General features: G+C 40.4%; 1 protein-coding gene across 1 annotated transcript in view; it reads right to left on the bottom strand.

Annotated features, from left to right (window-relative positions):
* caskin1 (CASK interacting protein 1) overlaps positions 1-27885 on the bottom strand; it is a 122257-nt gene that overhangs the window by 42497 nt on the left and 51875 nt on the right. The window contains exons 2-4 of the mRNA XM_030734956.1: positions 16206-16257; positions 2195-2292; positions 1897-2042 (exon numbers count right to left, since the gene is read on the bottom strand). Of these exons, the coding sequence (XP_030590816.1) occupies positions 1897-2042; positions 2195-2292; positions 16206-16257 (296 nt within the window). The remainder of the gene's footprint in view (positions 1-1896; positions 2043-2194; positions 2293-16205; positions 16258-27885) is intronic.

The following is a 27885-nucleotide window of genomic DNA, read 5'->3' as shown; positions in this document are numbered from 1 at the left end:
CAGCTCTTCTATCCTCTTCTTTCCTGTAGTTGAGATGCTATTTTTTTTTCTAAGCCTGACAGGATTGCAGTGGTTCCCTGAGATTTTCTCTCTCAGCTGGTAAAAACTCCAACTCTCACTTAGCTAGCAAATTATCTGTGCTCACATAAGATAGACACAAAAAAGCACGGATTAAGTTCACAGAATATCAACTCTCAGCAGTTGATATTTGATTCCCAGCAATGTTAACATTCATTCTGAGTAAGGTATTTATTCCTACGTGCCTCTTTAGCTGCTAAATGCTCCTCTATATTCACAAGCTTGTCCCTAAATATATCTGCCTGCTGTCTGCCAGGCGTACACAGTTTTTAAACTGTACCTAACTTGACACTTTGAGAAGGGTGACTGTAAAAAAACAAAAAAAAATCATATTAAAACAGCAGCCAGAATGCTTAAAGACAATAAGGGTACAATAAGTGACACTCAGGACAACCAACTGTTGTACTGAAATATCAAAATCTCAAACCAAGACACAAGAGCTGCACAGCAGAAAAAAGAAGTGAAGAGGCACCGATTGACCAGCAGGGACTGGAATCAGCTGATTTACAGTGGTTTTGGTCCAGTCTGGTGACCGTTCGGTCAGCCTCCCATTAGTCAGATTACAAGCCAGTCTCTTTCATGCATGTGCAATATGTGCACAAAGGCGGCACAACTTTAAAAGCACGGGCTCACTCAAAAAATAAAATCACAAACCAAATGGAAATGTGTTGGGAATACTCACAGTAATCTGTGTGGTCTGCACCTAGAGAAAGTGTCTCTCCTCTTTGGTACACTGTACCATCAAAGATAAACAGTTTTTCACTTTTATAACTCTGACTATATTCCTCTATGACCGTATTATGTATGTATTGTTGTAATTATGCATAGACCTACTGGTTCATGATGTGGTTTAAATTAATTTGTTTATGCTTGAATTTGTTTTGTACCTGTAACGGTGGCCCACTGTATAGGTTATAATCATAATGATGAATTATACTTTTATTATTTAATTATACTTTTATCATTACTTTTATTCAATTATCATTTACTTTTTAAATTATAGTTTTCATCTTCCTGGTATGTAGCCTCAGTTTTTGTGGACACAGCATGTGTGAGTCCAAGCACGACTGTGAGTTGCCCATCCAGTCCATATGCTCTAGTCTCTGCTGGAAAATGACATAAGTAACTGATATACAGTACCAGTCAGTGTGTCCAAACTTTTGACTGGTACTCTATATGTGATATAAATCTGTTGGACCTGCTTTTGTTTGGTAAGGTAAGGTAAAATATGTCAGGCAAAGGTGGGTGTACAGCAACTCATTTTCAGTTAGTTTTCTGTACCTTTTTCCAGTAGCAGAACACTTTATTTTCAGTTGTTTCAGAGAGAGGCAATCCTGTAACTTACTGCAGTTTGGAGGAAACATTTTTAAGTTTAATAATGTCATAATTTTTATTGTAAAATAATATTTTACAATGAAAAAAATTTGATTTTTGTTTGTATATGCTGTCAGTTATAGTTCTTAAAACAGAAAGAAAATCTAAATTGTCAAAAAATTGTAATGGCAGGTCACATGTACAAAAAAAGGAAAACTGAAATCAGAGACAGCCAAGAAAATTGCACTCAATGTATCTCCAAAAAGGAGTCTAGTCCTGACCATTAATTATTCCATTAACATTGAAAAATTAGTATTGTTGAAAACATTTAATGGCCATGATATGCTACTATAAGCCAACTGATATTTAACCCACCATTGTAATTAGCATCTCCCCTGCCTCTCTCCTCTGCTCTCTGTTTCACTCAGTCAGAAGGTGGTCTAGAGTGTGGTCACAAAGGTGGTCCTTTTTTGTTTTGTTTTGTAAAAACTTCAAATTACTCACCACATCATAGTGGCCGTGCTGTGCTGACAAGTGGAGAGGAATTTGTCCTTCATCTGATTGGCCGTTGACAGACGAACCTGATTTCAGCAGCATCTTCATGGGCTCCGCCTTCCCCTGCCAGGCTGCGTAGTGCAGCGGCCGCATACCTGCACACCCATGGTGTGTAAACATAGGACACACCCATCACATGCCAAGCTACAGTATATCATGTTAGTGACTGATGAGTACGTTCTACTGTAAATAGGAGGCTCACTTTTGACTGCATGTTTCTTTATGTGCATGTACGTTTGGCCCTCACCTTTCTGGTCTCTGATGTCGACAGCAGCCTGTGACTCCAGCAGCAGAGAGATGAGCTCCAGGTTCCCATTAAGGGCAGCATGATGCAGCGCAGAAAACCTGTAGCAAACACACACAATTCATAATCACATACCTACCTGTTACTTCACCGTTCATTTGTTTTTAGTTTTATGAAAGATAACTTTGCTCCTCCTTCAAGTTTTTGGATCAAAAAACCATATACAGCTAGACCACCCGCATGCATAAACAAACACACACACACAGGTCACTGATAACGGCAAGGCTTAGCATGACAAATAGATTTAATAGCAGCTTATTAGGTGCCCGACAACAGATTTGTATCTGCTGCAGAGCTACAAAATCCAGCAGAGCAGGAGAAATATTTCATCAAGGAAAGGTTGCAGTGAATGTGTGTGCGAGCCCCAGAGGGTGAAAAGTGAACAGATGAGATTGATATGTCAGCCTTGATGTATACGCACAAGAAGCAGTCAAAGGAGGAGAAGGCATCACAGACAGGCAAACATAAATGAAAGCACACATAAAAAAGTCTGTTTCTGAGCCTGCCTAACACACACACACACACACACACACACACACACACACACACACACACACCTTCTATCTGACTCAGATCAGCTGTGACATGTGTGTCCTCGCTCCTCTGCGTGATTTGCTCTTTGCTGTCAAACACTGTCACAGACAAGCTCGAGCAGTTTCTACACTGTTACCATGACAAATCATGAAACCAAGGTAGCAAGTATGTCGCTTATTAAAACACAACAAGATGAAATTTTTACAAAGATTCTGCAGAGTTTGGTCCTACTGATTCTTTGAAACAGATTCAATAATGTCTTTTAGTTAATTTTTGAAATATTTAAACAGGAATTTGCAAGAAGCAAGTTTAAAGCAACTTTAAAGAGGTTATGATTGAATACTGCAACATGAGTTGCATTGCATTTTGCTGATAAGTGTTTCTACTACGTTGTTCACCAGACAAACTCTGGTCTGCAAAATTATCATTTTTGGCCTTTATGGATAGGACAGTATAGAGTAGCCAGAGATAGAGACAGAAATTGGAGAATAACAGACAGAACCCAGGATCCTACAATAAGGAATCGAGCATTAGGTGCACAGGACATCAGCTCAACCAGGTGAATTCAAACTGAAGGAATGTAGGGTTTATTGACTTTTTTTTTTATATCACTTCCTTAATTTTAAGACCCAACAACAGCCCAATGTTCCTGCATTGTTTAGCGTAGAGAAAGACAGTATCAGCTGTGTAGTAGCGGAGCTATCTCTCTACTCATTACTGCAGTAAAGATGTAGGTAGGTGTAATTTTTTTAGTGAGGATATGTGTGCATGATAGAAACATTAGCTGATGGAGAAAAAGCTTCTTTGACAAAGTTTTTATTGAATTTGAATCATAATTTTATAAACGCAGCTCATATGTATGACCATTCACATTGAAGCTCTCTCTTTATTCATTTCAATAGGGGCTTTAACACCACTGTGTGAAATTATATGATGCCAAAATCAGTTTAAATGGTTTAACATTTGCTATTAATCTATTTGCACAGGAGAGACACTCATGTAGCTTAAATGTTAACAACTTAAAGTCTTGATTGAGCTGAATGAAGCTGGGTGGGGTGGCTGTGGCTCAGGTGTAGAAATTTCTCTTACTAGCTTTAAGAACGCTTATTTTCTTTTAAGGTGTCTGGTTTCTGTTTGAGAGAAAAGTAAAAACAGTATCACTGTTAAACATTCTCTGTGACTGCACATTCAAATCAAGTGCATCCTTATTTTTCACTTCTCCCAGGACTGTGGAGTGTCCTTGATTCCAGTCTGGGTAAATGGTGCAATATATCATTATTAAAAAGGCCAAATAACAATCCAAACAAGGATGCAGAGTGCAACTGTTAAATCAATAACAGTCACGTTTGCTGAACATAGAGAAAAAAAGAGGAATGTTTTCTGTCAACAAGTTGGTGCACATGTCTGGACTCCATCTGCCACTCTTCCATCTTCCTCCACGAGAACTCATCTCATATGTGGATGTGGAGATTTTTTTGGGGGGGGGTAATAGAAATCTTAACTGTAAATGCAAATTTTGAGGGTGAAACTGGGTGTCAAAAGATTTATGAAACAAGAAGTTCAGCCACAAAACCCACTGCAGCAACAAGCACTGCTGGAAATTCACTTCATTTTAAAGACAGCCGTTCTGTATGAAGCTGTGCAGAATGAACCTGTACTGGCTTGTAACCCCGTGACCTAGAAACCACAGCGAGGTGCGTGCATCAACGATGAGCTATGTCGTAACCCACTTCTGCATCTCTGCAGCGACCCGTCTTCTTTCCTTCACGCTTCCCTTCAGGGTTAAAAAAAGGATAGTCTTACACAATGCTGCAATAGGCTGAGTAGAAAAGAAATGATGTGTGTGTGTGTGTGTGTGTGTGTGTGTGTGTGTGTGTGTGTGTGTGTGTGTGTGTGTGTGTGTGTGTGTGTGTGTGTGTGTGTGTGTGTAAGATGACTGTGTCAGTGGGGTGTATGTTTAGGGGGAGGGAAGGGAAGCCCTCGGTTTAGCCAAGTACTGTAGTAAAACCTTACATGAAATATTCATGCACTTCTCCTCCTATTCTTCCTCATATTATAAAAAAACACCTCTCCCTCGCTCCCTTTCACCAGCTGATACTCGCTACTTTCCTCTGCAGCCCCATCCTTCCTCTCCAGGGTGTTCCTTGCTGCCTTATCTCTTCTACTCTTTTTCTCCACTTCTGCTTCTAATTGCAGAGATTGAGCCCGGAAGAAGCTGAGTTCATCCTACAGCACAACAGTGCAGCCAGTTACGCTGCATTCATTATATTATGGAGGTATCCATCTATCATTCAGCAGCAATAGTGCAGTTCTAGACAGGAAAAGAAAGGGGGAACAAATTTTATAAATGGCGTGTGTCTATTTGTTGATTTGTTAGTTGGCATTTGTTTGTGAGTATGAATTACATTTCTCACAAACAGTAATTTGCTTTCATAAACTCTGGCTCTCTTCCACAGCATGTCTTTTGTCCTGTCTCCCTCCCCTCACCCCCAACGGGATGCGGCAGATGGCTGCCCCTCCCTGAGCCTGGTTCTGCTGTTTCTTCCTGTTAAAAGGATGTTTTTCCTTCCCACTGTCACCAAGCACTTGCTCACAGGGGTTGTCTGATTGCTGGGGTTTTCTCTGTATCTGCCATGGTCCCTGGGTCTAAGGCCCAGAGGTTTTTTATTACCTTATTATTGTAGTTCTTTGTTTGTTTGTTTATAATTGTATTCCTATGGTTCTGGTTCTTCTTTAGTTCTTTTCATGGGTTCTGTTTATATTTCCTGAGTGTTACTGCCCTCTTGTGTTTCTGTCTCTGTGTCTTTCAGTGTCCTGTCCACATGGTGGTCTGGAGTCCTGTTTTAGTTATCTTGTCTCTCCACTCAGTTATGTCTCCTGTTCTTTGTGCCCTTAGTTTCCTGCCTGCTTTTGTTGTTAGGCTGTTAATTCCCTTTATTCCAAGTCCTCCAAGTCCTGCATTTGCCACACAGTCGCATCATGACAATAGAACACAACCAAAACATGGACCCACCAGACTGAACTGTTGGGAGTATAGTAAGGAACTGGGAAAACTAATCGCTATATCCATCTGCATTCTCAAGACCACAGATCTAAAGACTATTTCCATTGAACTATCTGCCATGGATGCGATCATCAATAAGAATTCACTACTCCTCTGTTCTCCACTACCACCACTGTGTGCAGCTCCTTAAATACAATGAGGGGTCAAATACAGGCCCAAGAGTTGGCCACTCCCCTCTCCTCCACCTCCAGTTACTCCTCATCGCCAGAACATCTCATCAGCTCTTCCACCTCAGCGCCGATGGCCTCCAAGTCAGCCCCAAAAGTTGTTCTGTCTCCACCGCTGGCCACTTGGCCAGCCTCCTGAACTGTAATGGCTCCCTGTTTTAGGCTTTGTTTTTGGTCTTGGTTCCAGCTAAGTACAGCCGTGTGTATATTGAGTATATTTTCCTGTTTACTCCTCGTCCTCTGAATCCTGCATTTGGGTCCAACTCTGCCTGCCTCACAGCTGCACCACGACAGTATCATTATATTACAATATAAAGCTCCTTGAGAGGACTGTTGATATGATTTGGTGCTATATAAATAAAATTAAAATGAACTTTTATAAAACCTGTTTTACTTGTTTACAGATGTTAACATTACCCAAAGTCCCTTTAGAAACAAGTCTCGCCATTGAGCAACCATCTTGAAAATCCTTCAGGCATTTGTTTAAGTACTTAGTATGAAGCATTGTGTAAACAAACCTACATTAAGATTGCCTTTTACAGAATCACAAATTAAGCCTGTGGAAAAAAGAAAAAAAAAAAAGCTTAAAAGTTTGCTGACTTTGCCCCAAAGTCAGGAATTTCCTTTTCAGATTTCAATTTAAGACTGTAGACTGTAGCGTGTCTCTGGATTAACGCCTCACCTCACAGTTCTGGACTATGTAGCTCAGATTAGCAGAAAGACTGAAAACATGGGGAAACAGCTGGACAGATGGATCAGCAGTAATAAAAGTTTTATTTGGACTCCTCCGTAATCGCAGACTCTTTTGTTATCCCACATACAAAGATGAGTAACTGGGCTCACAACTCTCGTCCAGAGCCGAGGAGAAAAGGTCAAAATTGCCCGCTTTGTTTCTAAACTGAAGCTTGAAGAGTGTCCACCAGACAGTCTTTGATAAGCTCCCCATCAGAAAATGGTTTACTGTTTTGTTGTGATTTTGTGGGCAGTCACAAAGCTCCTCCATCCCTGGATGTGTAACGCTCGGTGAAAAGTCCTTGTTATTTTTGCACTTTTGCAAAGCTTCAGACGTCAGTCTGATCAGTCGAGTTCTTACATTTCTCTGCGTCTCCTAACAGGGATTCAGACAGTGATCCTCAAACACAGCAAACTGCTCTCCACAAACTAAACACACAGCTTTACAGCTGACTTCATTAAAGTCCACGTCTTGTTAAAAACTTTATATTCATCCTTTACATTTACATCATATTTAGAGTGCTCTATAATTACTACAACACTGCAGAAAACTCTGTGTGGTCTGTTTGCAAAAATGCTAAAACATAACAAATTATGACCAAGTGCAACACTGCCATTGTGTAATAATGTGTTTGTAGGGTAGCCACAACACATCAGTTTTATTTGTCTTTAAGCTTTAGCTAAGCCTAGCTCTATATTTACCACACGACTAAACCCTGCTGAAGGATTCCTTTAAAACACTAGTAGCTAACAACAAATACAACACAAGCCACAGTAAAACAAACACAACACTGCGTTGCTATTCTTGAATCCATATCTTGCATCCATTTCAGAGACCAATGAGGCCACTTTAATATCTTTGGTTTTCAGTTCCTCTCACCAGCTGCCTCTGTTTATTTCTTTTTCTCTTATGATCCTCTCGAGTCTGTCTCTCTCTCCTCTCCTTCCCTCTTTCTCTTGATTTTTATGCAATTATATTTATCTCAAACTCACTTTATCAACTCTTCTCCTCTGTTTAGCGTGCAGCCTTTTCATGCAGTTTAGCTGTAAGCTTTGTACTGGTCTTTTTCACCTGTCACACACACACACACACACACTGTAAACACTCGTTCATACACAGACACACACAGCTTGACCTATTTTCAGTAATGAGACATTTCTTATGCCTGTCAAGCTTTCCAAAAGAGCACACCACTCCCACAGTCACACACCGGACTGAGGAGAAAGAAGGAAGGAAGGACAGCAGTCTCTCTCACCACTCTTCTCTCCCATCAGCTGGTGCGCAGTTTAGACGAGCCGTGATGAGCCACATGTAAACCTGTTAATATGTGTGTGCGTGTGTGTGTGTGCTGGTGCCAGCACCTGGCTCACATATCACATCTTGTGTCTTTGTTGTTGGCTAATCAATGTCTGTCACTTTGCCTGAGTCCTCTGGTTTCTTCTAAATTACATTTATATATACATATATGTATGTATTCACTATATATGTACTGCATATGTTTATGTTTGAGGCAGCAATCACTTCCCAAAGAAGCTTTTTATAAGGATGTGCTGTTTTAATACTCTCATTATTTCATTTTCAGGTTCTGAAGCCTCACTGAGCATAAAATAACCCAAAACCACCAGCAGCCACCCTAACTACCCATTAGGCAACAACTGCCAACTGTTTCTATATAGTGACTCCTCTGCTTTCTGTGGGCAATGAAACTGTTGTGGAGTCATAATTACAAGGACGAAGAAGAATCTCCAGTGGACCTGTGCTGTTTTGGGCCCTTACTGTGGGCTATTAATATTGCAGCAGGCTTAGCTGACAGATGACACTCTCCCCATTCACACACACCCACACACCCACACACACACACACACACACACTGGTTAGGTCACAACCCAGTTAATAGTAGGGGAGCAAAACGTGTGGATGCTTCCCAATGTGGCACAGTTCACCATGGACCTGACCTGAAAAGTGAGAGCTGGTATTCTCTAAATTACCAGCCCTGCACACACAAAATAAACAGTTTGTTTCTTTATAACTTTGTTTCCTTTTAACTTTCCTTATAATCAATCACTGACAACAAAGATGAGAAAGAAATAAAGGAAGAGCTGGGGTGGATGGAGGATGCAAAGCAGCTTGCAGATGTGCAACAACTGTAGGCACGCTAAAGCAGCTTGGACAGTGTCCTGTATAAGATTTGACAATTAAAATCATCAGCTGATTGCAGCTGGCATTGAAATCAGCTGATCAGACTACGCTCGACTTCATGGTCTGCCTCCCTTTGCACCACTCTGACCCTGTGCGACTGCTCACCTGTCTGAAACGAAGTAAACAAAATCAGTTGCTGTTAACCCCTCACTGAGCCTGCTTGCCTCCTTGTCAGTGCATAAATAATTATAAGTAACTGAAGTTACAGCTGTTTGTGCCCTTCCATAAATGCACTCACACTCTCTGTCTCACTGACTTTGGAAACATTCAAGGATGGGTTATGCTGCTCTCGGATGCTGTATCTTTGAAATGTACTCAGAGGAAAGCCTTCTGTAAACAGCTGGAAGCAACATACTAACTTCAGCTCCCATTAACGTCTTGTTATAGCTCGGTCATTAGGGATGAGTCTTATTAATGTGACCTGTCACAGACTTCATGCTAGAGGTATCTTCCTCGAGGTAAGGACGTGAATAACTTAAATAATTTCAACCCTCTGTGGAGAAAAGTGTGTTACGGTGTGATTTTGGACACATGTGCGTGTGCCTGCTAACAGGATACAAAGGTGTGCAAAGTTTGTCTTTTTAGTGCTGTGTGTGATGTTTATTGACCAGAGTTCATTCTGGCATATGGCAAAAGACTTTTTTCTGGCTGCAGGAAAAAAAAATGCATGCTTAACATATAGTACTGTGCAAAAGTCTTGAGCCACTCTTCACTTCTTTACATTTTGCTTCCAAGGAGCCAGACTTTCTTGTAATGTTTAAAAAGGGGTCTTGAAAAACAGTCCTCCAGGCTCTCTGAAGGTCTTTCAAAGTTATTCTTTGGACATTTTGTACTTTGTACCTGACCATTTTCAGAGGAATATTTTTTATTTGTTGGTTAAGCCACTTGACACTGACCTAGGAATCATTCAAAATCAGAGCCAACAGGTCTAATGGTTCAAATTATTGTCAATATGTATGGCGGAGGTCGGGAGAGAGGTGTAACAGTGAATGTCTACAGCCATCTATCAGTCAGTGGTGTTGGGGATCTTACCAAAATTGATGGAATTATGAAAATTCAGACTTTGACCCACCATGCAATACCATTTGGAAAGCATCTGATTGGCAACTGCTTCATTTTTCACAATGACAATGATCTCAAACAAGCTACCAATGCAGCAAAAGCATACCTGGGTAGGAAAACGCACAATGAAACACTATCAGTCATGGATTGTCCTCCCCAGAACCCAGACTTCAACATTATTGAAGCAGTGTGGGATCATCTTGAAAGAGAACAGAACCAAAGGCAGAACCATCCAAAGAAGAGCTTTGAATGTCCTTCAAGAAGCCTGGAGAACTATTCGTGAAGACTAGTTAAAGAATTGACTCAGAGTCTGTGCTGAAGAATAAAGGTGGTCACACCAAATATTCACCCTTGTTAGAATTATATAAAGTCTGTTTTTGCCTTATATACTGTATTTCTTTCTATGTTTGCGCATGTTTCAATCAATTGCTGCTCCTGTTCCCCATTTTCCTACCAAAATATAAAGAAATGAGAAGTGGCTTAAGACTTTCAAAAGAAACAGGTTTGGGGCTTCTTTAAAATACAGCGTGAGGCCAAAATGTTCTTTTCTCTAATGTTATTGTTGTATAATCTCCAAAGCTATTGTGACTTTTAGTCATCTGAGCACTTCTGTAATCTTGTGGGCACCTGTTAATGGGACAGCATGAAGTCAGACTTGCTGAAAGTGATACATAAATGTTCCAGGTCCAGCCTAGTCAGACTGCCATCATGGCTTTACAGAAAAGTGACCAGGATCCTGTGTAGGCTTCACCTACATGTTAAGATGCCATCAGGTGAATGGAAAGGAGCACTTTCCTGGAAGGGGCTTAAGATTCTACCTTTAGCCACAAGAAGAAACAGCTTATATTAAAGGAGCTTTGCATCAAGTTAAACCAATTCACTGCATTACTTTTAAAATCATCCTCACTTTTATTCCCTATACGTTTAGGCAGCATCAAATATTCTGTTTGTTTCAATGTGTTTATTTCCAGAAAAGCCTCTTTCCATGATACCTTCTGCACAAACACACTCACACCCACTACAGTGCATAAATAATTGCAGCGGCGCTCTCTTGTAGTGTACTCTCATGTCTCAGTGGACATCTCCTTGTCAAGGTTTCTAACAGCAAGTTTCATCCTTGCTGTTGTCACATCTCAGGTCTCCTAACATGCGCATGTGACAAACCTTCGCTCTTTCTATTCATTCCCCTCCTGCCTACATCGCCACTCTCTCCACTTTGCCCTAAATATCTAAATAGCACCAAACTAGTGACCAGCATTTCTTTTTAGATTCCTGCTGTTTGTAATCACAGTGCAATACCAGCCGACTGGCACCGCTCTGGGAACGTTGTTTTGTACACATGCACAGCACTGACAATGAAAGCTGCCAGTTATGAGCTTTTTTCTTGAGCGTGAGTTCATTATGAGACTTCGAGCCACTGCCAAGAGGAGTAAATGAATCTAAAATGAATCCGCTTGCGCAGACTCATTAACTGCAGTATTTATCTTGACCCGTGCATTTCCATCAGAAACAATATTCACGAGTTATTTGTGCAGTATACCAGCCGTGTTAGCATCAGCCCGCACTTATTACTGTGAGAGGAATTAGGGAGCAAAGAGGCAATAACAGTAAACACACTAATCAGATTAAACTGTTTCATTTCACTTAGAGTGGAAACGCCACACTGCAAGGATTACTCTTCATCTTTATCTTTACGGAGACCACTTTATTCAGCATGCTTTGCAGTCTTTTAGCTCAGTTTAAATTATCCTCACTTGGGCTGAAGCTGGCACAAGTCATGCTTCAAGGAATTCGCTTTTCTGCCTTCTCTTGTTTCCTGCTGCATTAAGCAGACAATCATGTATCATGGATGAACTGACAGTGTGAGTGCCAGATTGATGGAAAAAAGAAGGACCACCATGGTGGAGAAGGAAAAGCAAAGCACTCAAAATTCATGGGAACTCCTGGTACTTCACAAATGTCTGCATTTACACATACAATCAAACTTAGTCAGAATTCACTGACGCATTTAAATTTCTATCCACTTTGTCTTTCCTGCTAAACAGGTTTTTTTTTCTTTTACAGTAGTACAGGCTGAGTTTAATTTCACTTATAAGCAATTTTCAGCGCAGCGTGTGGAGTTCATTAATTAAAACAAGTAAAGCACAGCCAAAGAGAATCTGTTACAGCATCAGTCATAAATGAGCTGAGTTATAGTTGCAGTTTGCAAGTGATCCCGGCCAAGCAACTTCAAACGGGAAATGTGGTTGCCAAAGAAAATAATGCTTGGAGATAGTCCACTGTTTAAACCAGTTTTAGTATTGGAAAGTTAGCCTCTTCTTCTCATACACGAAGTATTACCTAATGGTTAGTCAGGCCTTGGATACATTTGGGGAGGACATGTACCAGACCATCTGTATCTCATCATGAGGAAAATCAGGTTGCTGTTGGACTTGAGGAGAACCAAGACTCCTGCTGCTCCTCTTTCCATAAGAAACAGTGCAGGACTACAAACAGCTGACAGTTCACTTGAATAGGAGCATAGATTGGACCACACACTCTGGGGTCTATCACAGAGGTTAGTTAGGCTTTTTTCCTCCAGAGGGTCTTGTCCATCAGTGTCCACGGCACCATGCTTTGAATGGTTTATGAGTCTGTGGAGCCCAGTGCCTTATTTTTCTGACCGAGCAGTTTTAATCTAAATTGGAAATATGGCTCCCAAATAAAATGCTCTGAGATACGCCACTGCAAGGGTGGGTGCAACAGCCTCAACATTATATCACAATATTTCAAGGAAATTCACAATAATTATATTTATGATGATATAGGAAAATAAATAACAGGCAACATTTTATCTGTGTTTGCAGCTTGCAGGCAGCAGCATTTATTAGTGCAAACAAAATTAAGGGAATTTTCCATCTTTCTCTTCCAATGAGCTGCTGTGACTGATGACACACAATTTGAAGTGTGAGTCTATTGAAACAAAGTGCTGGCAGCAGCAGCAGCATTACAGTGTGTATAAAGTTACACACTTTATACATTGACACAGCATAAGTCATATGTAGACTAATGTAGCTTAGGCCATTTTAAGTCAAAGTAATATGCTGAACACCTTAGTTTAACAATAACTAAAGTAACTTAACCTTGGAGCTCACCAGGAGCTGCACAGTATTGTCACATAATAAAACTGAAAAATGTTTTCTACCTGGGATGTTTTATCTTTTTAACCAGCTGCTTAAAGCCCTGCTTTTCTTTTTTTTTTTTTTTTTAAAGCCTGTCATGTCTGGTAGATCTTGCAAGCAGAACTGTGATCTGAATGCGTTGTTGTGCCAAACATATTTGCTATTTCAAGATGAGCTCTATAGGTTCTCAATAGGCTCTTCTTGTTGATGTTTTAACCCTTTATTTTATTTATCTGAGTTATTTTTTCACATACACTGTAACAGCCAGAGCTGACAGGCTGAAGAAGAGGAAAATAAAGAAAAGAAAAAGGGAGAGAGAAAGGGAGCAAAAAAAGGAGAGAAGAAAAAAAAAAAAAAAAAAAAAAGGGGAAAGAGCACAAGTCTATTAATCAGATAGTTCATCACTTTAACATAAAAAAATACTATCAATACTTGCAAAAACAAATTTGTGCCCTGCTTTTCTACCACATAACTTCATCAGTAATTTTCATCCACTGTTTGCTCTTCCTGTCATATGGAGTCTAACTAGTGAGCGCTCCATGAAGTCATTTGTTTACACCTGGGGTGCACACCACCAGCTGCTAATATGTCCTCCTTGGTTGCCTGGTTGTACTCAACAGTGTTTTTCCCCCTTGAGTGGAGAAACAAGTTTGTTGTTTCCACCTTCAACAGAAACAGTTTTTTGCATATTTTGCAAAGTATTGATTGTTGCAGGTTGTTGAAGTAGCTGTCTTTTTCCAAACTAAACCATCATGTCTGGGTTTGTCTCGTTGTGCACAGTAGGGAATATACAGTAAACGCTTGGCGTCACTGCAGTTTGCTGCAGAGATGCTTTGCTAAGCCTCACTCCTCAAAAACACCAGTTGCAGTTTAGCAACCATTTTAAAGAAGGCACTCCTGCAGCAGCCTCACTGGTTAGACCCAGAAGCTATATCTACCTTTCATATGCTGTCTATGACATGGATTAATAATTCCTGTGAATGGTTCTATTACTACAACAAGTAGTATTGGAAGTATTAGATCAGAGAGGGTGCAGACACGCTGGGAGAAAGAGAGCTGGCATGTGAATGACAGTGAAGTGAGTCACCAGGAGAATTTAAAGTTGACAGTTTCATGGCCGTTGCATTCTGGAGACCCAATAACTGCACTCTCAGCCTCCATTTCCACCGCTGCACGTCTCCTTTACAGTCCTCATTAAATTCAACTCAAACTTAACTGTCACACAACAAAGAGCGCATACAAAGAATAACAAATGTCTCTCCTTTGTTGTTTTCTTGGAAGTGTTTTCAGATGATGCTGTGGCTTTTTTTGAGTTGATTGTTGTGAGGTGGTGGAAATGCATAAAGAGGTGCTAGGAAGGGAATTTTAGTTGATAGTTTGAGGCATCTGACGGACGTCTGTTTTAGAGGAAAAAAAGGAATTATAGTTTTTGAGCCTGATATTTTCATATAACCTGGTTTGAAAGGAGGAATTACTTGCAAGTAATTTTTTGCATATGGTGGCATATGATGCAGATGTTAAGGTCTTAGCACACTGTTTAGGATCTGGACAGTTTACTGTACACAGCAGTGATGCTTTTCCTTGTTTTCTGTCTCATATAAACTGTTAGATGGGTGGATTTCAAATTAAACACGACCACAGGTTTAAATCATGAGATCAGTGGAGGTACAAGTAATCCATGTGAGCCAAAAGCTCAGGCCATATTCCTAATATGGTCATCTCAGGCATACAGCTCTGGCTGTGTGCAGAATTACATATTGCAATTTAAATAAATCTTTTGTTTGGGAGGCACAGCCTATCAGAAGAAAGACAGCTTTAAGGGAAAGGAGCTAAAATGTCATGTTCACTGAGGGGCACCAAAGCCTAGTATGAGATACAAAAAGATTATCTATCTACATAATACAATAAAGTTTGCAAAAATCAAGGGGTGCCATGACTCTCTCAGTCAATTTATTCTAAAAGATACTTAAAGATCAAACATATCATTACTATAAAATAAAAATAAAGAAATACCATAATGTTTGTGCCTGTGAGGACAGTTAAGCCTGCAGACGACTGGACTGACTTAGATAATGAGCGCTTTTGGAAGAGACTTCACTGTTGTCACATTATGCTGAGCAAAATCATAGACACAGTCATGACTCTGGGTTAATTTCTCTGTGAAATACTTTCATAAACCAACAAAGGATGACCAGAACTGTCATTAAAATAAATTGCATAATGAATTTAACCTTAACCTTCAGTCTGCAATATGATCCATTTGTGAAATCCCGGGGGGAAAACAACAACAACAACATTGCAGTGCATTTCCTCTACATTGCGCTACAGTGATGTAACTGATTTTGACAGGCCTTTTAATGATGGCCATATCAGCCCCCGACTGCAAGTGTCTGCATTTCTTCTCTTTTTTGGCCCTTGTTTCTCTACCTGTCTGCGTGAGCCGCCGCTCACTTTGATTTCCCACCGATGGGAGGCTGCAGACAGCAAATCACCCGATTTTACATCGAGAACCGCTTTTTATGTCTCCCAGTCTTTTGTCAAAGAAATAAAAGTCTGCCTCTCCAAATTGTTCCGTTACATAACGAGACCAGATTGCATGGAAGTGGGCCACAGTACTGTTTGCTGTTTTGTTTGTTATCGTCTGGCGTATTTCAAGCGGCAGCTCACGAACGGGAGCTGACAGGCCCGTAGCCGCCTACTGGGCACAGACGATGCTTTTAATGACAAAATGGGAGCAAAGAGGTCAAGGTGCTTATATGTAATACCTAATATCATGCCTGTAATACTCTCACACACATGCATAAATAAACATGACATTCTGAGCTGAGCTGAGTGGTATATGGGCTAATCCTCTAGCTTTTAACGCTATAAAGACAAATGTAAAAGTACTACTATAATTCTGCTTGGGGATGCTGTTAAGCAGGGGTAAGCTGGAGATGGGTGCAGATGGGATGGAGACATTAGCTAGAAAAAGTGCAGAGAGCAGTGGATATGGATGGGAGGTACGTGGGAGGAGAAAAGGAGGGTAACTCACCCATCTGTATCCTGAAAGTTGACATTCACTTTCTTTGCCGACCCGAGGAGCTCTGAAACACAAATAAAATGGAGCGTGAGCTGATTTTTGCAGCCTCTAAATGACAGTCATAACCCGTCAGTGCCTTTTTTATGAGCAACATTCAGTGTTTATGATTACAACATTATCATACTCTATAGGACAGGTATGTTTTATTCTTTCTCCAAGCCTGCTGAAACAACGTTTGCCACTTTTTCCTTACTCATTTCCTCTGAATGGAAGCAAAGATCTCATTATGAGTCATACTGGCGTCATATTTCCTCGCCCACTGTTTGCATAAAAGGATGCCACTGCCTCGAGTCCAGCCCCCACCCCCCCGTGGTGATAACGCTGTATGCAAGCTTGCTCGTGTGTGAACTGAGATAATATGAAAGGCACTCAAAACTCAATTCAAAACCCACGGGTAAACATATGATGAATACATACCAAAAAAGATGTGGAAATGTTTTCCAAATCAAACCACAAACTGGTGCCTTTTCAACTTATTGTATTATATATGCTGTTATAGGGCTGGGCGAAATGGACCAAAAGTAATATCTCAATATTTTTTCTTCCCAAAAGGTATAAACAAAAATAAACTATTTGCATATTTAAATAATAATGTTCCTCAAATAAATTAATGCTTTTTTCCTCCATAAGAAAAGACTCACAGCTGTGCTATTAAAATGTAAAAATAAAAGATACAGAGCAAACATAGCAAAAGGCTGAATTATTCTTTAAAAATCCAGTCTCCAGTGAAGTAGACTTCACCAAAGTGCTTCCTCCTGTGTGTAGTCCTGTACACGTAGTACTCTGTGTAAATAACAAAACATGTAAACAGACTGAATGAACAAAATTCCATCCTTCAGTCAGCAGGCTTCTAGCTAGCTCAGTAAATCCACAGACATATGCACTGACGTATCACAACCACGAGCGGCGGCTACGTATCATGAGCCCTTTTGCCTGCAGCAGGACTCTTGGGGGTCCAGGTGATGCCAAAGCGTATGAACGGATGCAGAACGAAGGCTGTATGTACACAAAACACGGCAACAGTGGAAGATTTCAGGTTTCCAAAACTCTCCAAAAGCTGCCGACATTGCCGGAAAAAGTCGCTAAATTTGTTGCTAGTCGCTTTTTGGAAAAAAAGTCTACAGGGGGGTCTGAAAGCTGCTAAATTTAGCAACAAAGTCGCTAAGTTGGCAACACTGCCATGCTGTTGCTTCCTGCATGATTTATGGGTGAAGCAGTGAGGGAGAGAGGCGGGGCAGTGTGAACTGGTGGATCTACAAGTATGGTTGTAATGCAACATAGACTATATCAACATAAACAATATTGTCTCGCGTATGAAAATATATCAATATTTCTTAAAAACTCAATATATCGCCCAGCCCCATGCCCGATATAATAAACACGATTAGAGTTTCACATAATGAGGTCAAAGCTCTAAATATCTGATCAAATTCAGAAAGTTTATTGTACTCTGTGTGATGTCAGCGAGGGCAGATATTATAATATGGTCATCTCAACACGTAGCACTCACTGTAAGCACAGAAGCTCCACCCACCTGCTTTCAAACCTCCTGTTTATGATGGGCAGCCAATCAAAAGAAAGTTGGGTTTAAGGGAGGGTGGTCTTAAAATGACAGAAGCTAAAACAGTGTGTTTCTTTTTTTTTTTTTTCCCCAAAGTGGATGGCATGCTGGTTCTGGGCTTCTGACCTGTGTCTGCATGCTCCTCATGAATAAATTTATAAACACTTGAATAAATTTAAACTTGAGTGCACACGGTGGAACTGCAATATGGATTTTACATTAAACCTGTGCAGGTGATAACCAAGCGGAAAAAGTGTGCAGCATTTTAGTGAGACACAAACATGAGCAGACAATTCTCCTGCTCATGGTGTATGGAGATAATATTTACAATATGTCCTGTAATACAGCGAGTAACCAAATGACCAGACTACAAATTTATCCTATGGTGCCATACTGGAATTCCTTCTTGTTAAAATCAAAGGTATTACATATATACTGGTTCACGTTTAATGTTTGCCACTTTTCCGAGATCTTGTTAGACTGTGCACATATACATCAGTGACTGTCGTGTTGGTCTTTGTAAGCACCTAAAACCAATGATTAAAAGCTCAAAGCAGTCATGTTTGCTTTGTCTCACCAACAGCCTTGACAATGTCTAAACCATTGAAAAGAAATACAGAAATTTTAATTAAAATGGGTCCAGCAAACCAAGACATGCTAATATTTTTGTATGTGTCTTAGTTCTACCCGTACGTACAGTTAGACTTATTACATATTCCACATTTTATACATTTTGCATGTTGAAAAAAATCCTAATTTGACAGCTTATTGACGCTACCATGTCAATGCAAAGTGAAATACTTTGTTATAAATAATGTAATACATAAAGAGCATAAAGTTAGAAAAAACTAAAGAAGAAATACAAACTGTAAGTCACTTCAAGGTTTGGTCCTAATGAAAAGAGACTAACCCGAAGTGAAAGAGAACAGAGAAAGCTTAAAATAAAATAATATTTTTGGCCTAATGACCAATCGGAGCAGAGCAGTCCAGAGCAGGTTGCAAACACAACAAGGAAGTGACTTAAACTTGCATTACTTCCAAGAGCCAGCAGGGTGTGCTTAGAGCAGGGGTCTCAAGCTCCAATTGGAGCGGAAAGCGAAATGTCAATAAAAAGTAACTTAAAGGGCCAAATAGTATTATATTTTTGACATCATTTTGAAGTAAGGGGCGGGGCCGGAAGTGGCCCGCGGGCCAGGAGTTTGAGACCCCTTGCTAGCCAATGAGCATCCAGTTCTCCTCGGCCATGCAGTCGCACTTGTCACATCTGGTTTCCAGGGTTATTATAGTTAACGAAAACGAACGAAATAACGAAAACTGAAATTGAAAAAACATTGTCGTTAACTGAAATAAATAAAAACTATAATTAAAAGGAAAAAACGATAACTAATTAAAACTGAATTGTGAGTTTACAAAACTAACTAAAACTAACTGAAATAATCGATAAACTTACTTTCATTTACTTGTTTTTTTGGGGGGTTTTTTAAGCCTTGTGGATTGATATGAAATCATTGTTTCCGCTCTCCGAGTTTAAGCTGGGAGCGCCACAGGACAACTGTGTGAGTGCGCATGTGCGTGCGCTCACCGCGCTGGTCCGCAAAGTAATGGCTGCGGTCTGCCGAGTCCCGTATGGAGGTTCTTTGAGTACAAACACCTGCACACGACCACAAGGTAATTAACACACACAATCCAGCTACACAAGCATAAATGCGGACATGAGGTCGGCAACTTCTGTAGGTTGTGTACAGAGGCCGCAAAGACCCTGCAGGTTTAATTAGCGAGCATCTAACCAAGCTAGCTCCAAAACAGAAGCAGCTTCAGGTGGTGAGAACATCAGGATGCAGCTGGATTTGAGCTTTGACTCCTTCAAAGAGTTTGTTTTTGTTTAACACCACATGTAGGCGTTATTAATCTGCTGCACTGATGCTGAAGTTTATTGTGGAGTTTATTGTAGAATTTATTGAGTTTGGGAGTTCATGTTTTTCTTTGTTTCTCCCTGGTTATGCTCATGTGTGTCCTTAATATTACACAAATTTAGCATGTCTTGTGAACAGTTGGTTGTTGACTATATTTCTTTAAACTGTATCTTTTGTCAAGTTTTCATTACACAATAGTCACTTTTGCGCCTTGAATCTTGCACCTGATTAGGTATGAAAATACTAAAACTAATACTGAAACTAACTGAAACTAACTAAAACTAAGCATGAAACCAAAAATAAAAACTAATAAAAACGAGCAAAACCACTCTGAAAACTAATTAAAACTAACTGAATTAGAGAAAAAAAAGTAAAAACTAACTAAAACTAAACTATAATGTAAAATCCAAAACTATTATAACCCTGCTGGTTTCAATACACCAATATAGCAATGGTGAAAACACTCAGGTTTTCCAAATGGACTAATCAACTGCTGCCCATCATTTATATTCAGTCTATGGGCCTGACAGTGTAGCAGCCAATCATGGATCCAATGCTTGATTTAATCTTGCCCCACCCATAAATACTTCAGTTTTTCATGTTGGATTCCTGTCTCACAGCACTGATGTCACTCACTCCACTGCGTCATATCTGAGAATGCCTAGTGGCTGGCTTTGTGCCAGAGCAATGACCTTTTTTATAAGATGACATAGCTACACACACACACGCACACACACACACACACATACACACAGAGTCAAGCCTACTCAGACCTATACAGCTTCTGGAAGTGAAGTTGGAAAGTGGAAGAAGTTTGATTTAGGTCAAGTTCATTGTAAACACACACAAATGCACACTCGCTGACTTGAAATAACAGATGCAGATCCTTACACACACACGTAATACTGCACTAAGTCTCCGAGCACAACATTCTGCTACTTTCAGCCTCATTATTTTTCATTCTCTGCCCTTTGTTTTTATGTCTCTTATTAGCTGATGATGCAGAACTGAGGCACAGCAAGGATGAGCTTGCATTCTCCCTTTTTTCTCTTTCTCTCTCTCACATTTTCGCTCTTTCCACACACACACACACACACTCGCTCTGGGGTGCAGGAAACAGGACAGTCCCTCTATTGTAGGGAACACAGCTCCCAGCACCACTGGGAGAGGAACACTGATTTCCTAACAGGCTATTTCTGGTCACTTAAATGCAGGAATTCACTTTTTTTAAACACAGGAGCTTTCAAAGGCACAATTTACATCCGGTGTGTGTGTGTGTGTGTGTGTGTGTGTGTGTGTGTGTGTGTGTGTGTGTGTGTGTGTGTGTGTGTGTGTGTAAAATAAAGCGTGATATATTTCCACAAACCTACATAAAAAGTGTGGTGAAGTTGTGATAAAAGGAAGAAAAGTTCAAAGTGGCTGGAAAAACACATGAACCTTTTTTACTTTTTTGGATTTTGCTTGATGAGCACAGTACAATGACAGGTTTCTTCCCAAAAAAGAACAGCACACACACACACACACACACACACACACACACACACACACACACACACACACACACACACACACACACACACACACACACACACACACACACACAAACAGTCTTCTCCATGTGTTCAGCAGCCCTCAACCAAGATCTTTTAACTCCGTAACATCATGGCTACTGGCCATAAACTATGACCCCTGTCTGACAGAAGAAGAAACCCACCCAACAAAACAAGAGGCAGAATTCCCATTTTTATGCCATAATATCTTTGAGACATCTTTGAGACAGACCTCGGCCACTCAGTGCACCTGCTTTTAATAAGTTATAGGAAAAATCCACCTGGATACATACATGCTGTTCTTTCTTTTTGGTTGGATACACTTTGCCTCAGGCTACTTTTTTCCATATCACAGCTAGCTTGTTGATTAAGCTAATATTAGCTCCATAAGGTGGCTAAGCACATTTGTGAGGTCAGACACTGATGTTGGATGAGAAGGCCTGGCTCGTCAAGGGCAGTCAAGTTCTTCCGCACCAAACTCACTCATCCATGTCTTTATGGACCTGCTTTGTGCACTGGTGTGCAGTCGTGTTGGAACAGGAAGGGGCCATCCCCAAACTGTTCCCACAAATTTGGGAGCATGAAATAGTCCAAAATGTCTCGGTATGGTGAGGCATTAAGAGTTCGTTTCACTGGAACTAAGGGGCCGAACCCAACTCCTGAAACACCCCCACCACCACCAAACTTTACACTTGGCACAATGCAGTCAGACAAGCACTGTTCTCCTGGCAACCACCAAACCCAGTGGAATTCACTGAGCTCCTGAGAGTGACCCATTCTTTCACTAATGTTTGTAGAAGCAAAGTTAGCAAAGTTTTAAAGTATTATTCTGGAGAAAGCCAGCAAACTTTATAGGAGCCTGTTTTTTATTCAGATTTAACTGGAGATTCTGTAGTTGCAGTTTTATATCTCAGTGACCACTGAAGCTAAAAATAACTTAGACAATGTATCAAAAAGACTGCTCAAGTAAGTGTCCATTTTAAGATGGCTGCCAAGTTTAAAAACTTCCTAAAAGACTTTAACACACATTAAAATGTGTGTTAAACATTTATTATTAACGCAATTAACGCATTATTTACTCAAGTCTCAAGTAGACAAACAAATATCAAAATAAAAATGACAGATGTGTTCGTCAAATCGCTCAACCCCACCTTCAAAACCAGTGGAGGCAATAATGCACTTTAGAACTAGAACTAAACTATACCATGAAGCCCAACTAACACTTCATAGTCCATAAACAAATGTTTGATCTGTTCCTTCTGGGTTTTGGAAATGTTAAAAAAGACACCACCCAACTCCTGATGCTTGTATTGCCACATGTGCATGGCCTCAACACCTGGACCACAATTTACAGACCTGATAAACTAAAAAATCATAAGAGCAGTTTTTCTTGTTTAGAAAAAGTGGCAACATACATCGTTCTCCAAAGCAGCAGAAGAAGAAGAAGTCATGTGTTTTTACATTTATATCTGAACAAACTGGTCTGTCTTCATGCTAATCGGTTGAGCATCACAGCAAAGCTGGCATAAAAATCTGTCATAAGGGATATTGAGGGGAAAAAAGCTAAATGAAAACAAAATTAAAGATCTCTGACAGGATTCAAGGAAGTGTGAAGAAAAACGAGTAAGTTCAATAGAGTCGACATTCATAGCAGTTAGCAACACATGATTGGTCATTAATAATTCAGTATTTTTACTGTCAGACTGCATAAAAAGTATGGCTAGTAATAGGACTTCTGCAATATGCAATTTTATAGTTCAGGCAGGACCACTACAGCCAAAACTGTTCTGGGAAAGCGGCAGCATGATCCCAGCACAGAACAGTGCAGGTATCAAGGACAACAGATATGAAGATTAAGTCAGATACAGCAGGAAAGGAGTAGCTGGGCTGGAGGCGGGTTGCAGAGAAGCTTGCAGATGTGTCTGCAGAAAGCCTAAAGCTCTTTAAACACAACGCCATATATCAGATTTTCCAACTGGATGTGATAACACGTTGCTGCAACTACTACTGTCTGTGCCTAGTGTCTGTGTGTTTGTGTGTGATTGTAAGCTGGACCGCCTCACAATAGACAGTCAAAACAAACAATGAAACCATGGTTATAGAGAAGTCACCCAGCTGAAAAACAGTTCAGGACTCCACACTCACAGAGCTGCAGTTACATAAGCTGGACCGACTCTTCATCATTCTTGGAGTGAGTGTTGAATTCTGCTGTTCTGTCAAATCCGCCGGCTTCGTAGAGATACGCACATACAGTAATGTTCTTTTGAGAGACCAGTCTCACTCTCAACACATCATATTCTTGGTCAGGGTCCTTGGTGTCACATTAGAGCCCTACCGATGCAGGACTTTTAAGACTGATATAGATATTTGATGATTTAAAAATCCAATATATTGAATAATAAAGTGTTTTAGTTCAGGCATATGATCTAACATTTCTTATTATTTAGCTCCTTACTGAGACAGTATGACTGCAGGTTAAAATAAACTTGTTTTATTGTAACGAGTCGTGGATTACTCGCTTATACTCCGCCCCACTCTGCTCGGATCAGCTGGGAAGTTGCAGAGCGCCCTCTGGCAGACAAACTCGTAACATGGCTGAAGGGTGTTTCTCCCATCTTGTCTTGACTTCTATATTTTCATTTATATGAGGATTAATGAAAATTATATGTCAATACCGCTATATCTGCAAATGGCTAATACCAGCCGGGCTCTAATTTGAACATTAGCTACCCTTACACATTTTTCATTGGGAAGATTTTAACCCTAGACGCAATCTTTTCCTAGTTTAACCATAAGACAGGCAAAAATGAAAATAAGAAGAAAGTCACGGGCTCCTGGCTGACAGTCATGTGTTTTATGCCCCCACCAGCCCTCCGGCCTCCTTACGCAGACTTTCTCGCTCTGACAGACAGGACCTTCTGCTCTTCATGTCCAGTGCACAATGCCCCGACACGAAAGGATATCCTGTGTGTATGTCTAAGACTCCAGTAACTTCAGTAAATGGCAGCATTTGACACCCTAGGCTGATGATGTCCAAATAAAGAAAAGACATTATGACACATTATGACACATGTATTCAAACAAGCCTTATTAAGAAGAGCGAACAGCTAAACTGTGTGTCTCCCCCCCTCACCTTTGCATGGAAGCTGTGAGGTTGAACAATGCACTCGCTGTCAGAGCATCTGACAGCAGCAATAGGTGTTTCCTGTATTTTATCAACCAAGACCTGCCTGAGGGGAAGACCGCATCTGCAGAGTAAACCTAAATGGAATATTAAAGAATAGAGCAGCACAGAAAATTCCTGTTCACCAGCTGATTCAATTCTGAGTTCGTTCCAGCTTCAGAGGCAAAACTTCTGAAACTGCCGGAGGCTGAAAAACTGAGAACTGAAATCTGTTATTGCAAAGTCAATTAAAAAGGCTCAACTTTGTTGGATTTTGAGAGGTTGCTTTCCATGAGAAAGTTAGTATACAGCCTTCAGTGATAAGATGAAACCGAAAGAGAGAAATAAATGGAATAAAAACTGAAAAAAAAAAAAATCTAATATAAAGAAGTGGGTTTAGGATCTGTATACTCTTTGCTGGCACTTGGCCTAACCAGCTTGTGTGAGAGAGACTGTGGGGGAACCAAGTGGCAACCGACAGCTGAAAAATGAAGCTAATGCCCCAAACTGCAGTTTTGCAGAGTGCACCACTGGAGGCTGGCTCCAAATATGAGCCCATGTTAAAATGCCCAAATTCACAGCAATAAAAAAAAGAAGTCTAACGCGAAGAGTTGTTTTGCTCTCTATGGAGAGTTTCCCGCTTCAAAACAACTTCATAACTAGTAGCATTTTGGAGCATTTTAATATAATTTTATGACAAATACTGTGCACTGATGAGTACTACACAGCATCCAAGAAGTTTTTACTTCAGTTTTGTCGAGTAAAATTCTTGGATTTTATTAATCTGCTACTTAGAGCTTGTTAGCAGGTATCTCTGTCTGTTGCACCATACAGTTTTATAATGCTGGCTGCTAACCACGCGCACTTGCATTAGCTAATAACGTAGCACTCCACCCTGTCATCCAAATGTGGAGATTTCTGGCTCCAAAAAGAGCCGACATGGCAGGGGCCAAGTTAGGGATTATGTAGTCCACAAGTCTACTGGTAACATCAAGGTGCTGACATCCATCTTTTATATACAGCCTATGGGAGGATCCCAAAGTTAATTTAATGTCGTGGTCCCATCTGCGTCCCCTCTGCATTCCTTCTCAGGTCCTGATGTTAAATCGATTGCTTTGCTTTAACGTGCTTATGTAAAGGTGAAAGGTCAATGAGAGCTGAAAGGCACTGTAGGTTTTTTAATTATACTTGTAGGAGAGTGTGCATGGTCAAAAAGGTTAGATTTTGCCATAGCTAAAAGAAGAGACCATTGTTCTTAGAGTGGATTATTCTCAGTCTGCTGATCCTCTGTTTTCCTGCCTGTGGCAAAAAAGGACCGTCATGGGAAAGGAAAGTGGAACCGTGTTGCTGCTTTTCTTCATGTGTTCTCTTATGTAACATTTATCCTGGCAAAAGACTGAGCCTAGTGTAAAGATTACTTTTAGGCAACGTCATTTATTGTTCTATTTCATAAAATGGTTGTTTATTAAAGAAAAGAAAGATTCACTAGCTCTGTTAACTAGTTATCTTTAGCTCTGCATACTTCTTTCATCTTCCCCTCTCCCTGGCGGTGAGGATGGAAAACAGTCGCTCTGGACTCTGGAGCGCTCTCTGACAGCAGACCTGATGTCTTGGCCCCGATCGATCTGTCCCTGTTTTTCCCCTCCTCTGACTGCTTCCTTCACCTTTTCATCCCTCTTTCTTTCTTTCTTGTCTCACCATTCATCCCCACAGGGCCACAAATGAGAACGGTAACAGCACTTCCCTGCTGTCTCATGGAATCGCTTTTCCTCTCTCCATTTTTCACTTGCAGCATGTAAATTACGCTGGCAGATGTTGGAGCTGGGTCTGTCTTCATGCATTATGAAGGTAGACTCGTTTTTTCTTAAACATTACCCAGCAAAATCAAACAAGGAGCTTTTCATGACAGAGTAACTTCTGCTAACTTGTTTAAATGCTATAAGAACCCAAGAAACCACCCTTAACTGACCTTTGAATAATTTTGTTCCTACTGAATAATAATAATGAAAGAAAGCTTTAACTATTTGTCTCTACCCTTAACTCTGCAGAACTTTTTTTCTTTTACTTCCATTCCCTTCATTTATTGTGTTGATTCCCTCAGTTTTTCATTTTTTGCCACAAGTCGATGTTTTCAGAAAGGTGCTGCCACAGCATTTCAGTCGGGTTGAGGTCTGGACTTTGACTGGGCCACTGCAACACCTTCATTGTTTCTATTGTAGATTTGCTGGTATGCTTGGGATCATTTTCCTGTTGCATGATTCATTCTCACCCAAGCTTAAGCTCTCAGAGAGATGGCCTCACATCTGACTCTAGAATACTTTGGTATACAGAGGAGGTCACGGTCAGCTCAGTGACTGCAAGGTGCCCAGGTCCTGTGGCTGCAAAACAACCCCAAATCATCACCCCTTCACCCTGACAGCTGGTTTGAGGTGTTTGTGCCATGTTTGTTTTTGTGGCGCTGTGCATTATGGGCCAGATATCCCTACTTTGGTCTCATTTGTCCAAAGGACACTGTTGCAGATGTCTTTGCACACCTAAGTCGTGCTGCCATCTTCTTTTTAGAGAGAAGAGGCTTTCTCCTGGCAGTCCTTCCAAACAAGCCATACTTGTTCAGTCTTTTTCTAATTGTTCTGTCGTGAACGTTAATATTCAACATGCTACCTGAGGCCTGTAATATATTCAGTAATATATTCAATATTCAGTGATTCAATATTCCAATATATCGGCCAGTATTTCTTTTGCTTTCAGACACGTGAAACTATAAACCGATTTCCCTAACATTTGTTATGTGTAGTTATTTATTTACACGTATATGCTCTGCACAACTGCTCAGATCAGCTGTTTATTGTGTTTTCACACACGTTTTGCCACCAGGGAAGTTACAGAGTGCCTGGATAAAATATTTAACAATAACACTCATAAAATGGTTGAAGGGTGTTTCTCACATCTCTTCTTTACTTTTTAAAAATTTCACTTGTCTGCTGATAAATGAAAATTATTTGACAATACCAATATATCAGCAAATGGTTATTTTAAATGCTGATACTGAAGATCGGGAAATAGCTGATGTCAGCTGATAATATCGGCCTGCTAATGAATCAGTTGGGCTCTACCATGAATTTTTGGCTTGTATATAAGCTAACCTTATTATCTGAAACTCTGGCCATCTTTAATATAAACATTCACCATTATAACTGCATGTGCATAACACAAAACAAGGAAAAGCATAATGGGATCCCTGGGAATCCAACCCTTTGATATACATACACCATATAGAAGGCAGTGTGTTTCCTTTATGTCTCGTGTGTGTTGCCTGAATCTTTGCTTTGCTTTGAAGCAAGCTCTCTGTGACCTCCCACCTCATTTCCTGACATCATAAAAGGGCATGGCCACCCCCGTGTCATCAAATAAGGACAGAAGCTTTGTACAAGACATCATATAAGGA

The sequence above is a fragment of the Archocentrus centrarchus genome, chromosome 8 (assembly GCF_007364275.1).
Source record: "Archocentrus centrarchus isolate MPI-CPG fArcCen1 chromosome 8, fArcCen1, whole genome shotgun sequence".
NCBI classification, from domain to species: domain Eukaryota; kingdom Metazoa; phylum Chordata; class Actinopteri; order Cichliformes; family Cichlidae; genus Archocentrus; species Archocentrus centrarchus.
This window is presented reverse-complemented; position numbering and strand designations above follow the sequence as displayed.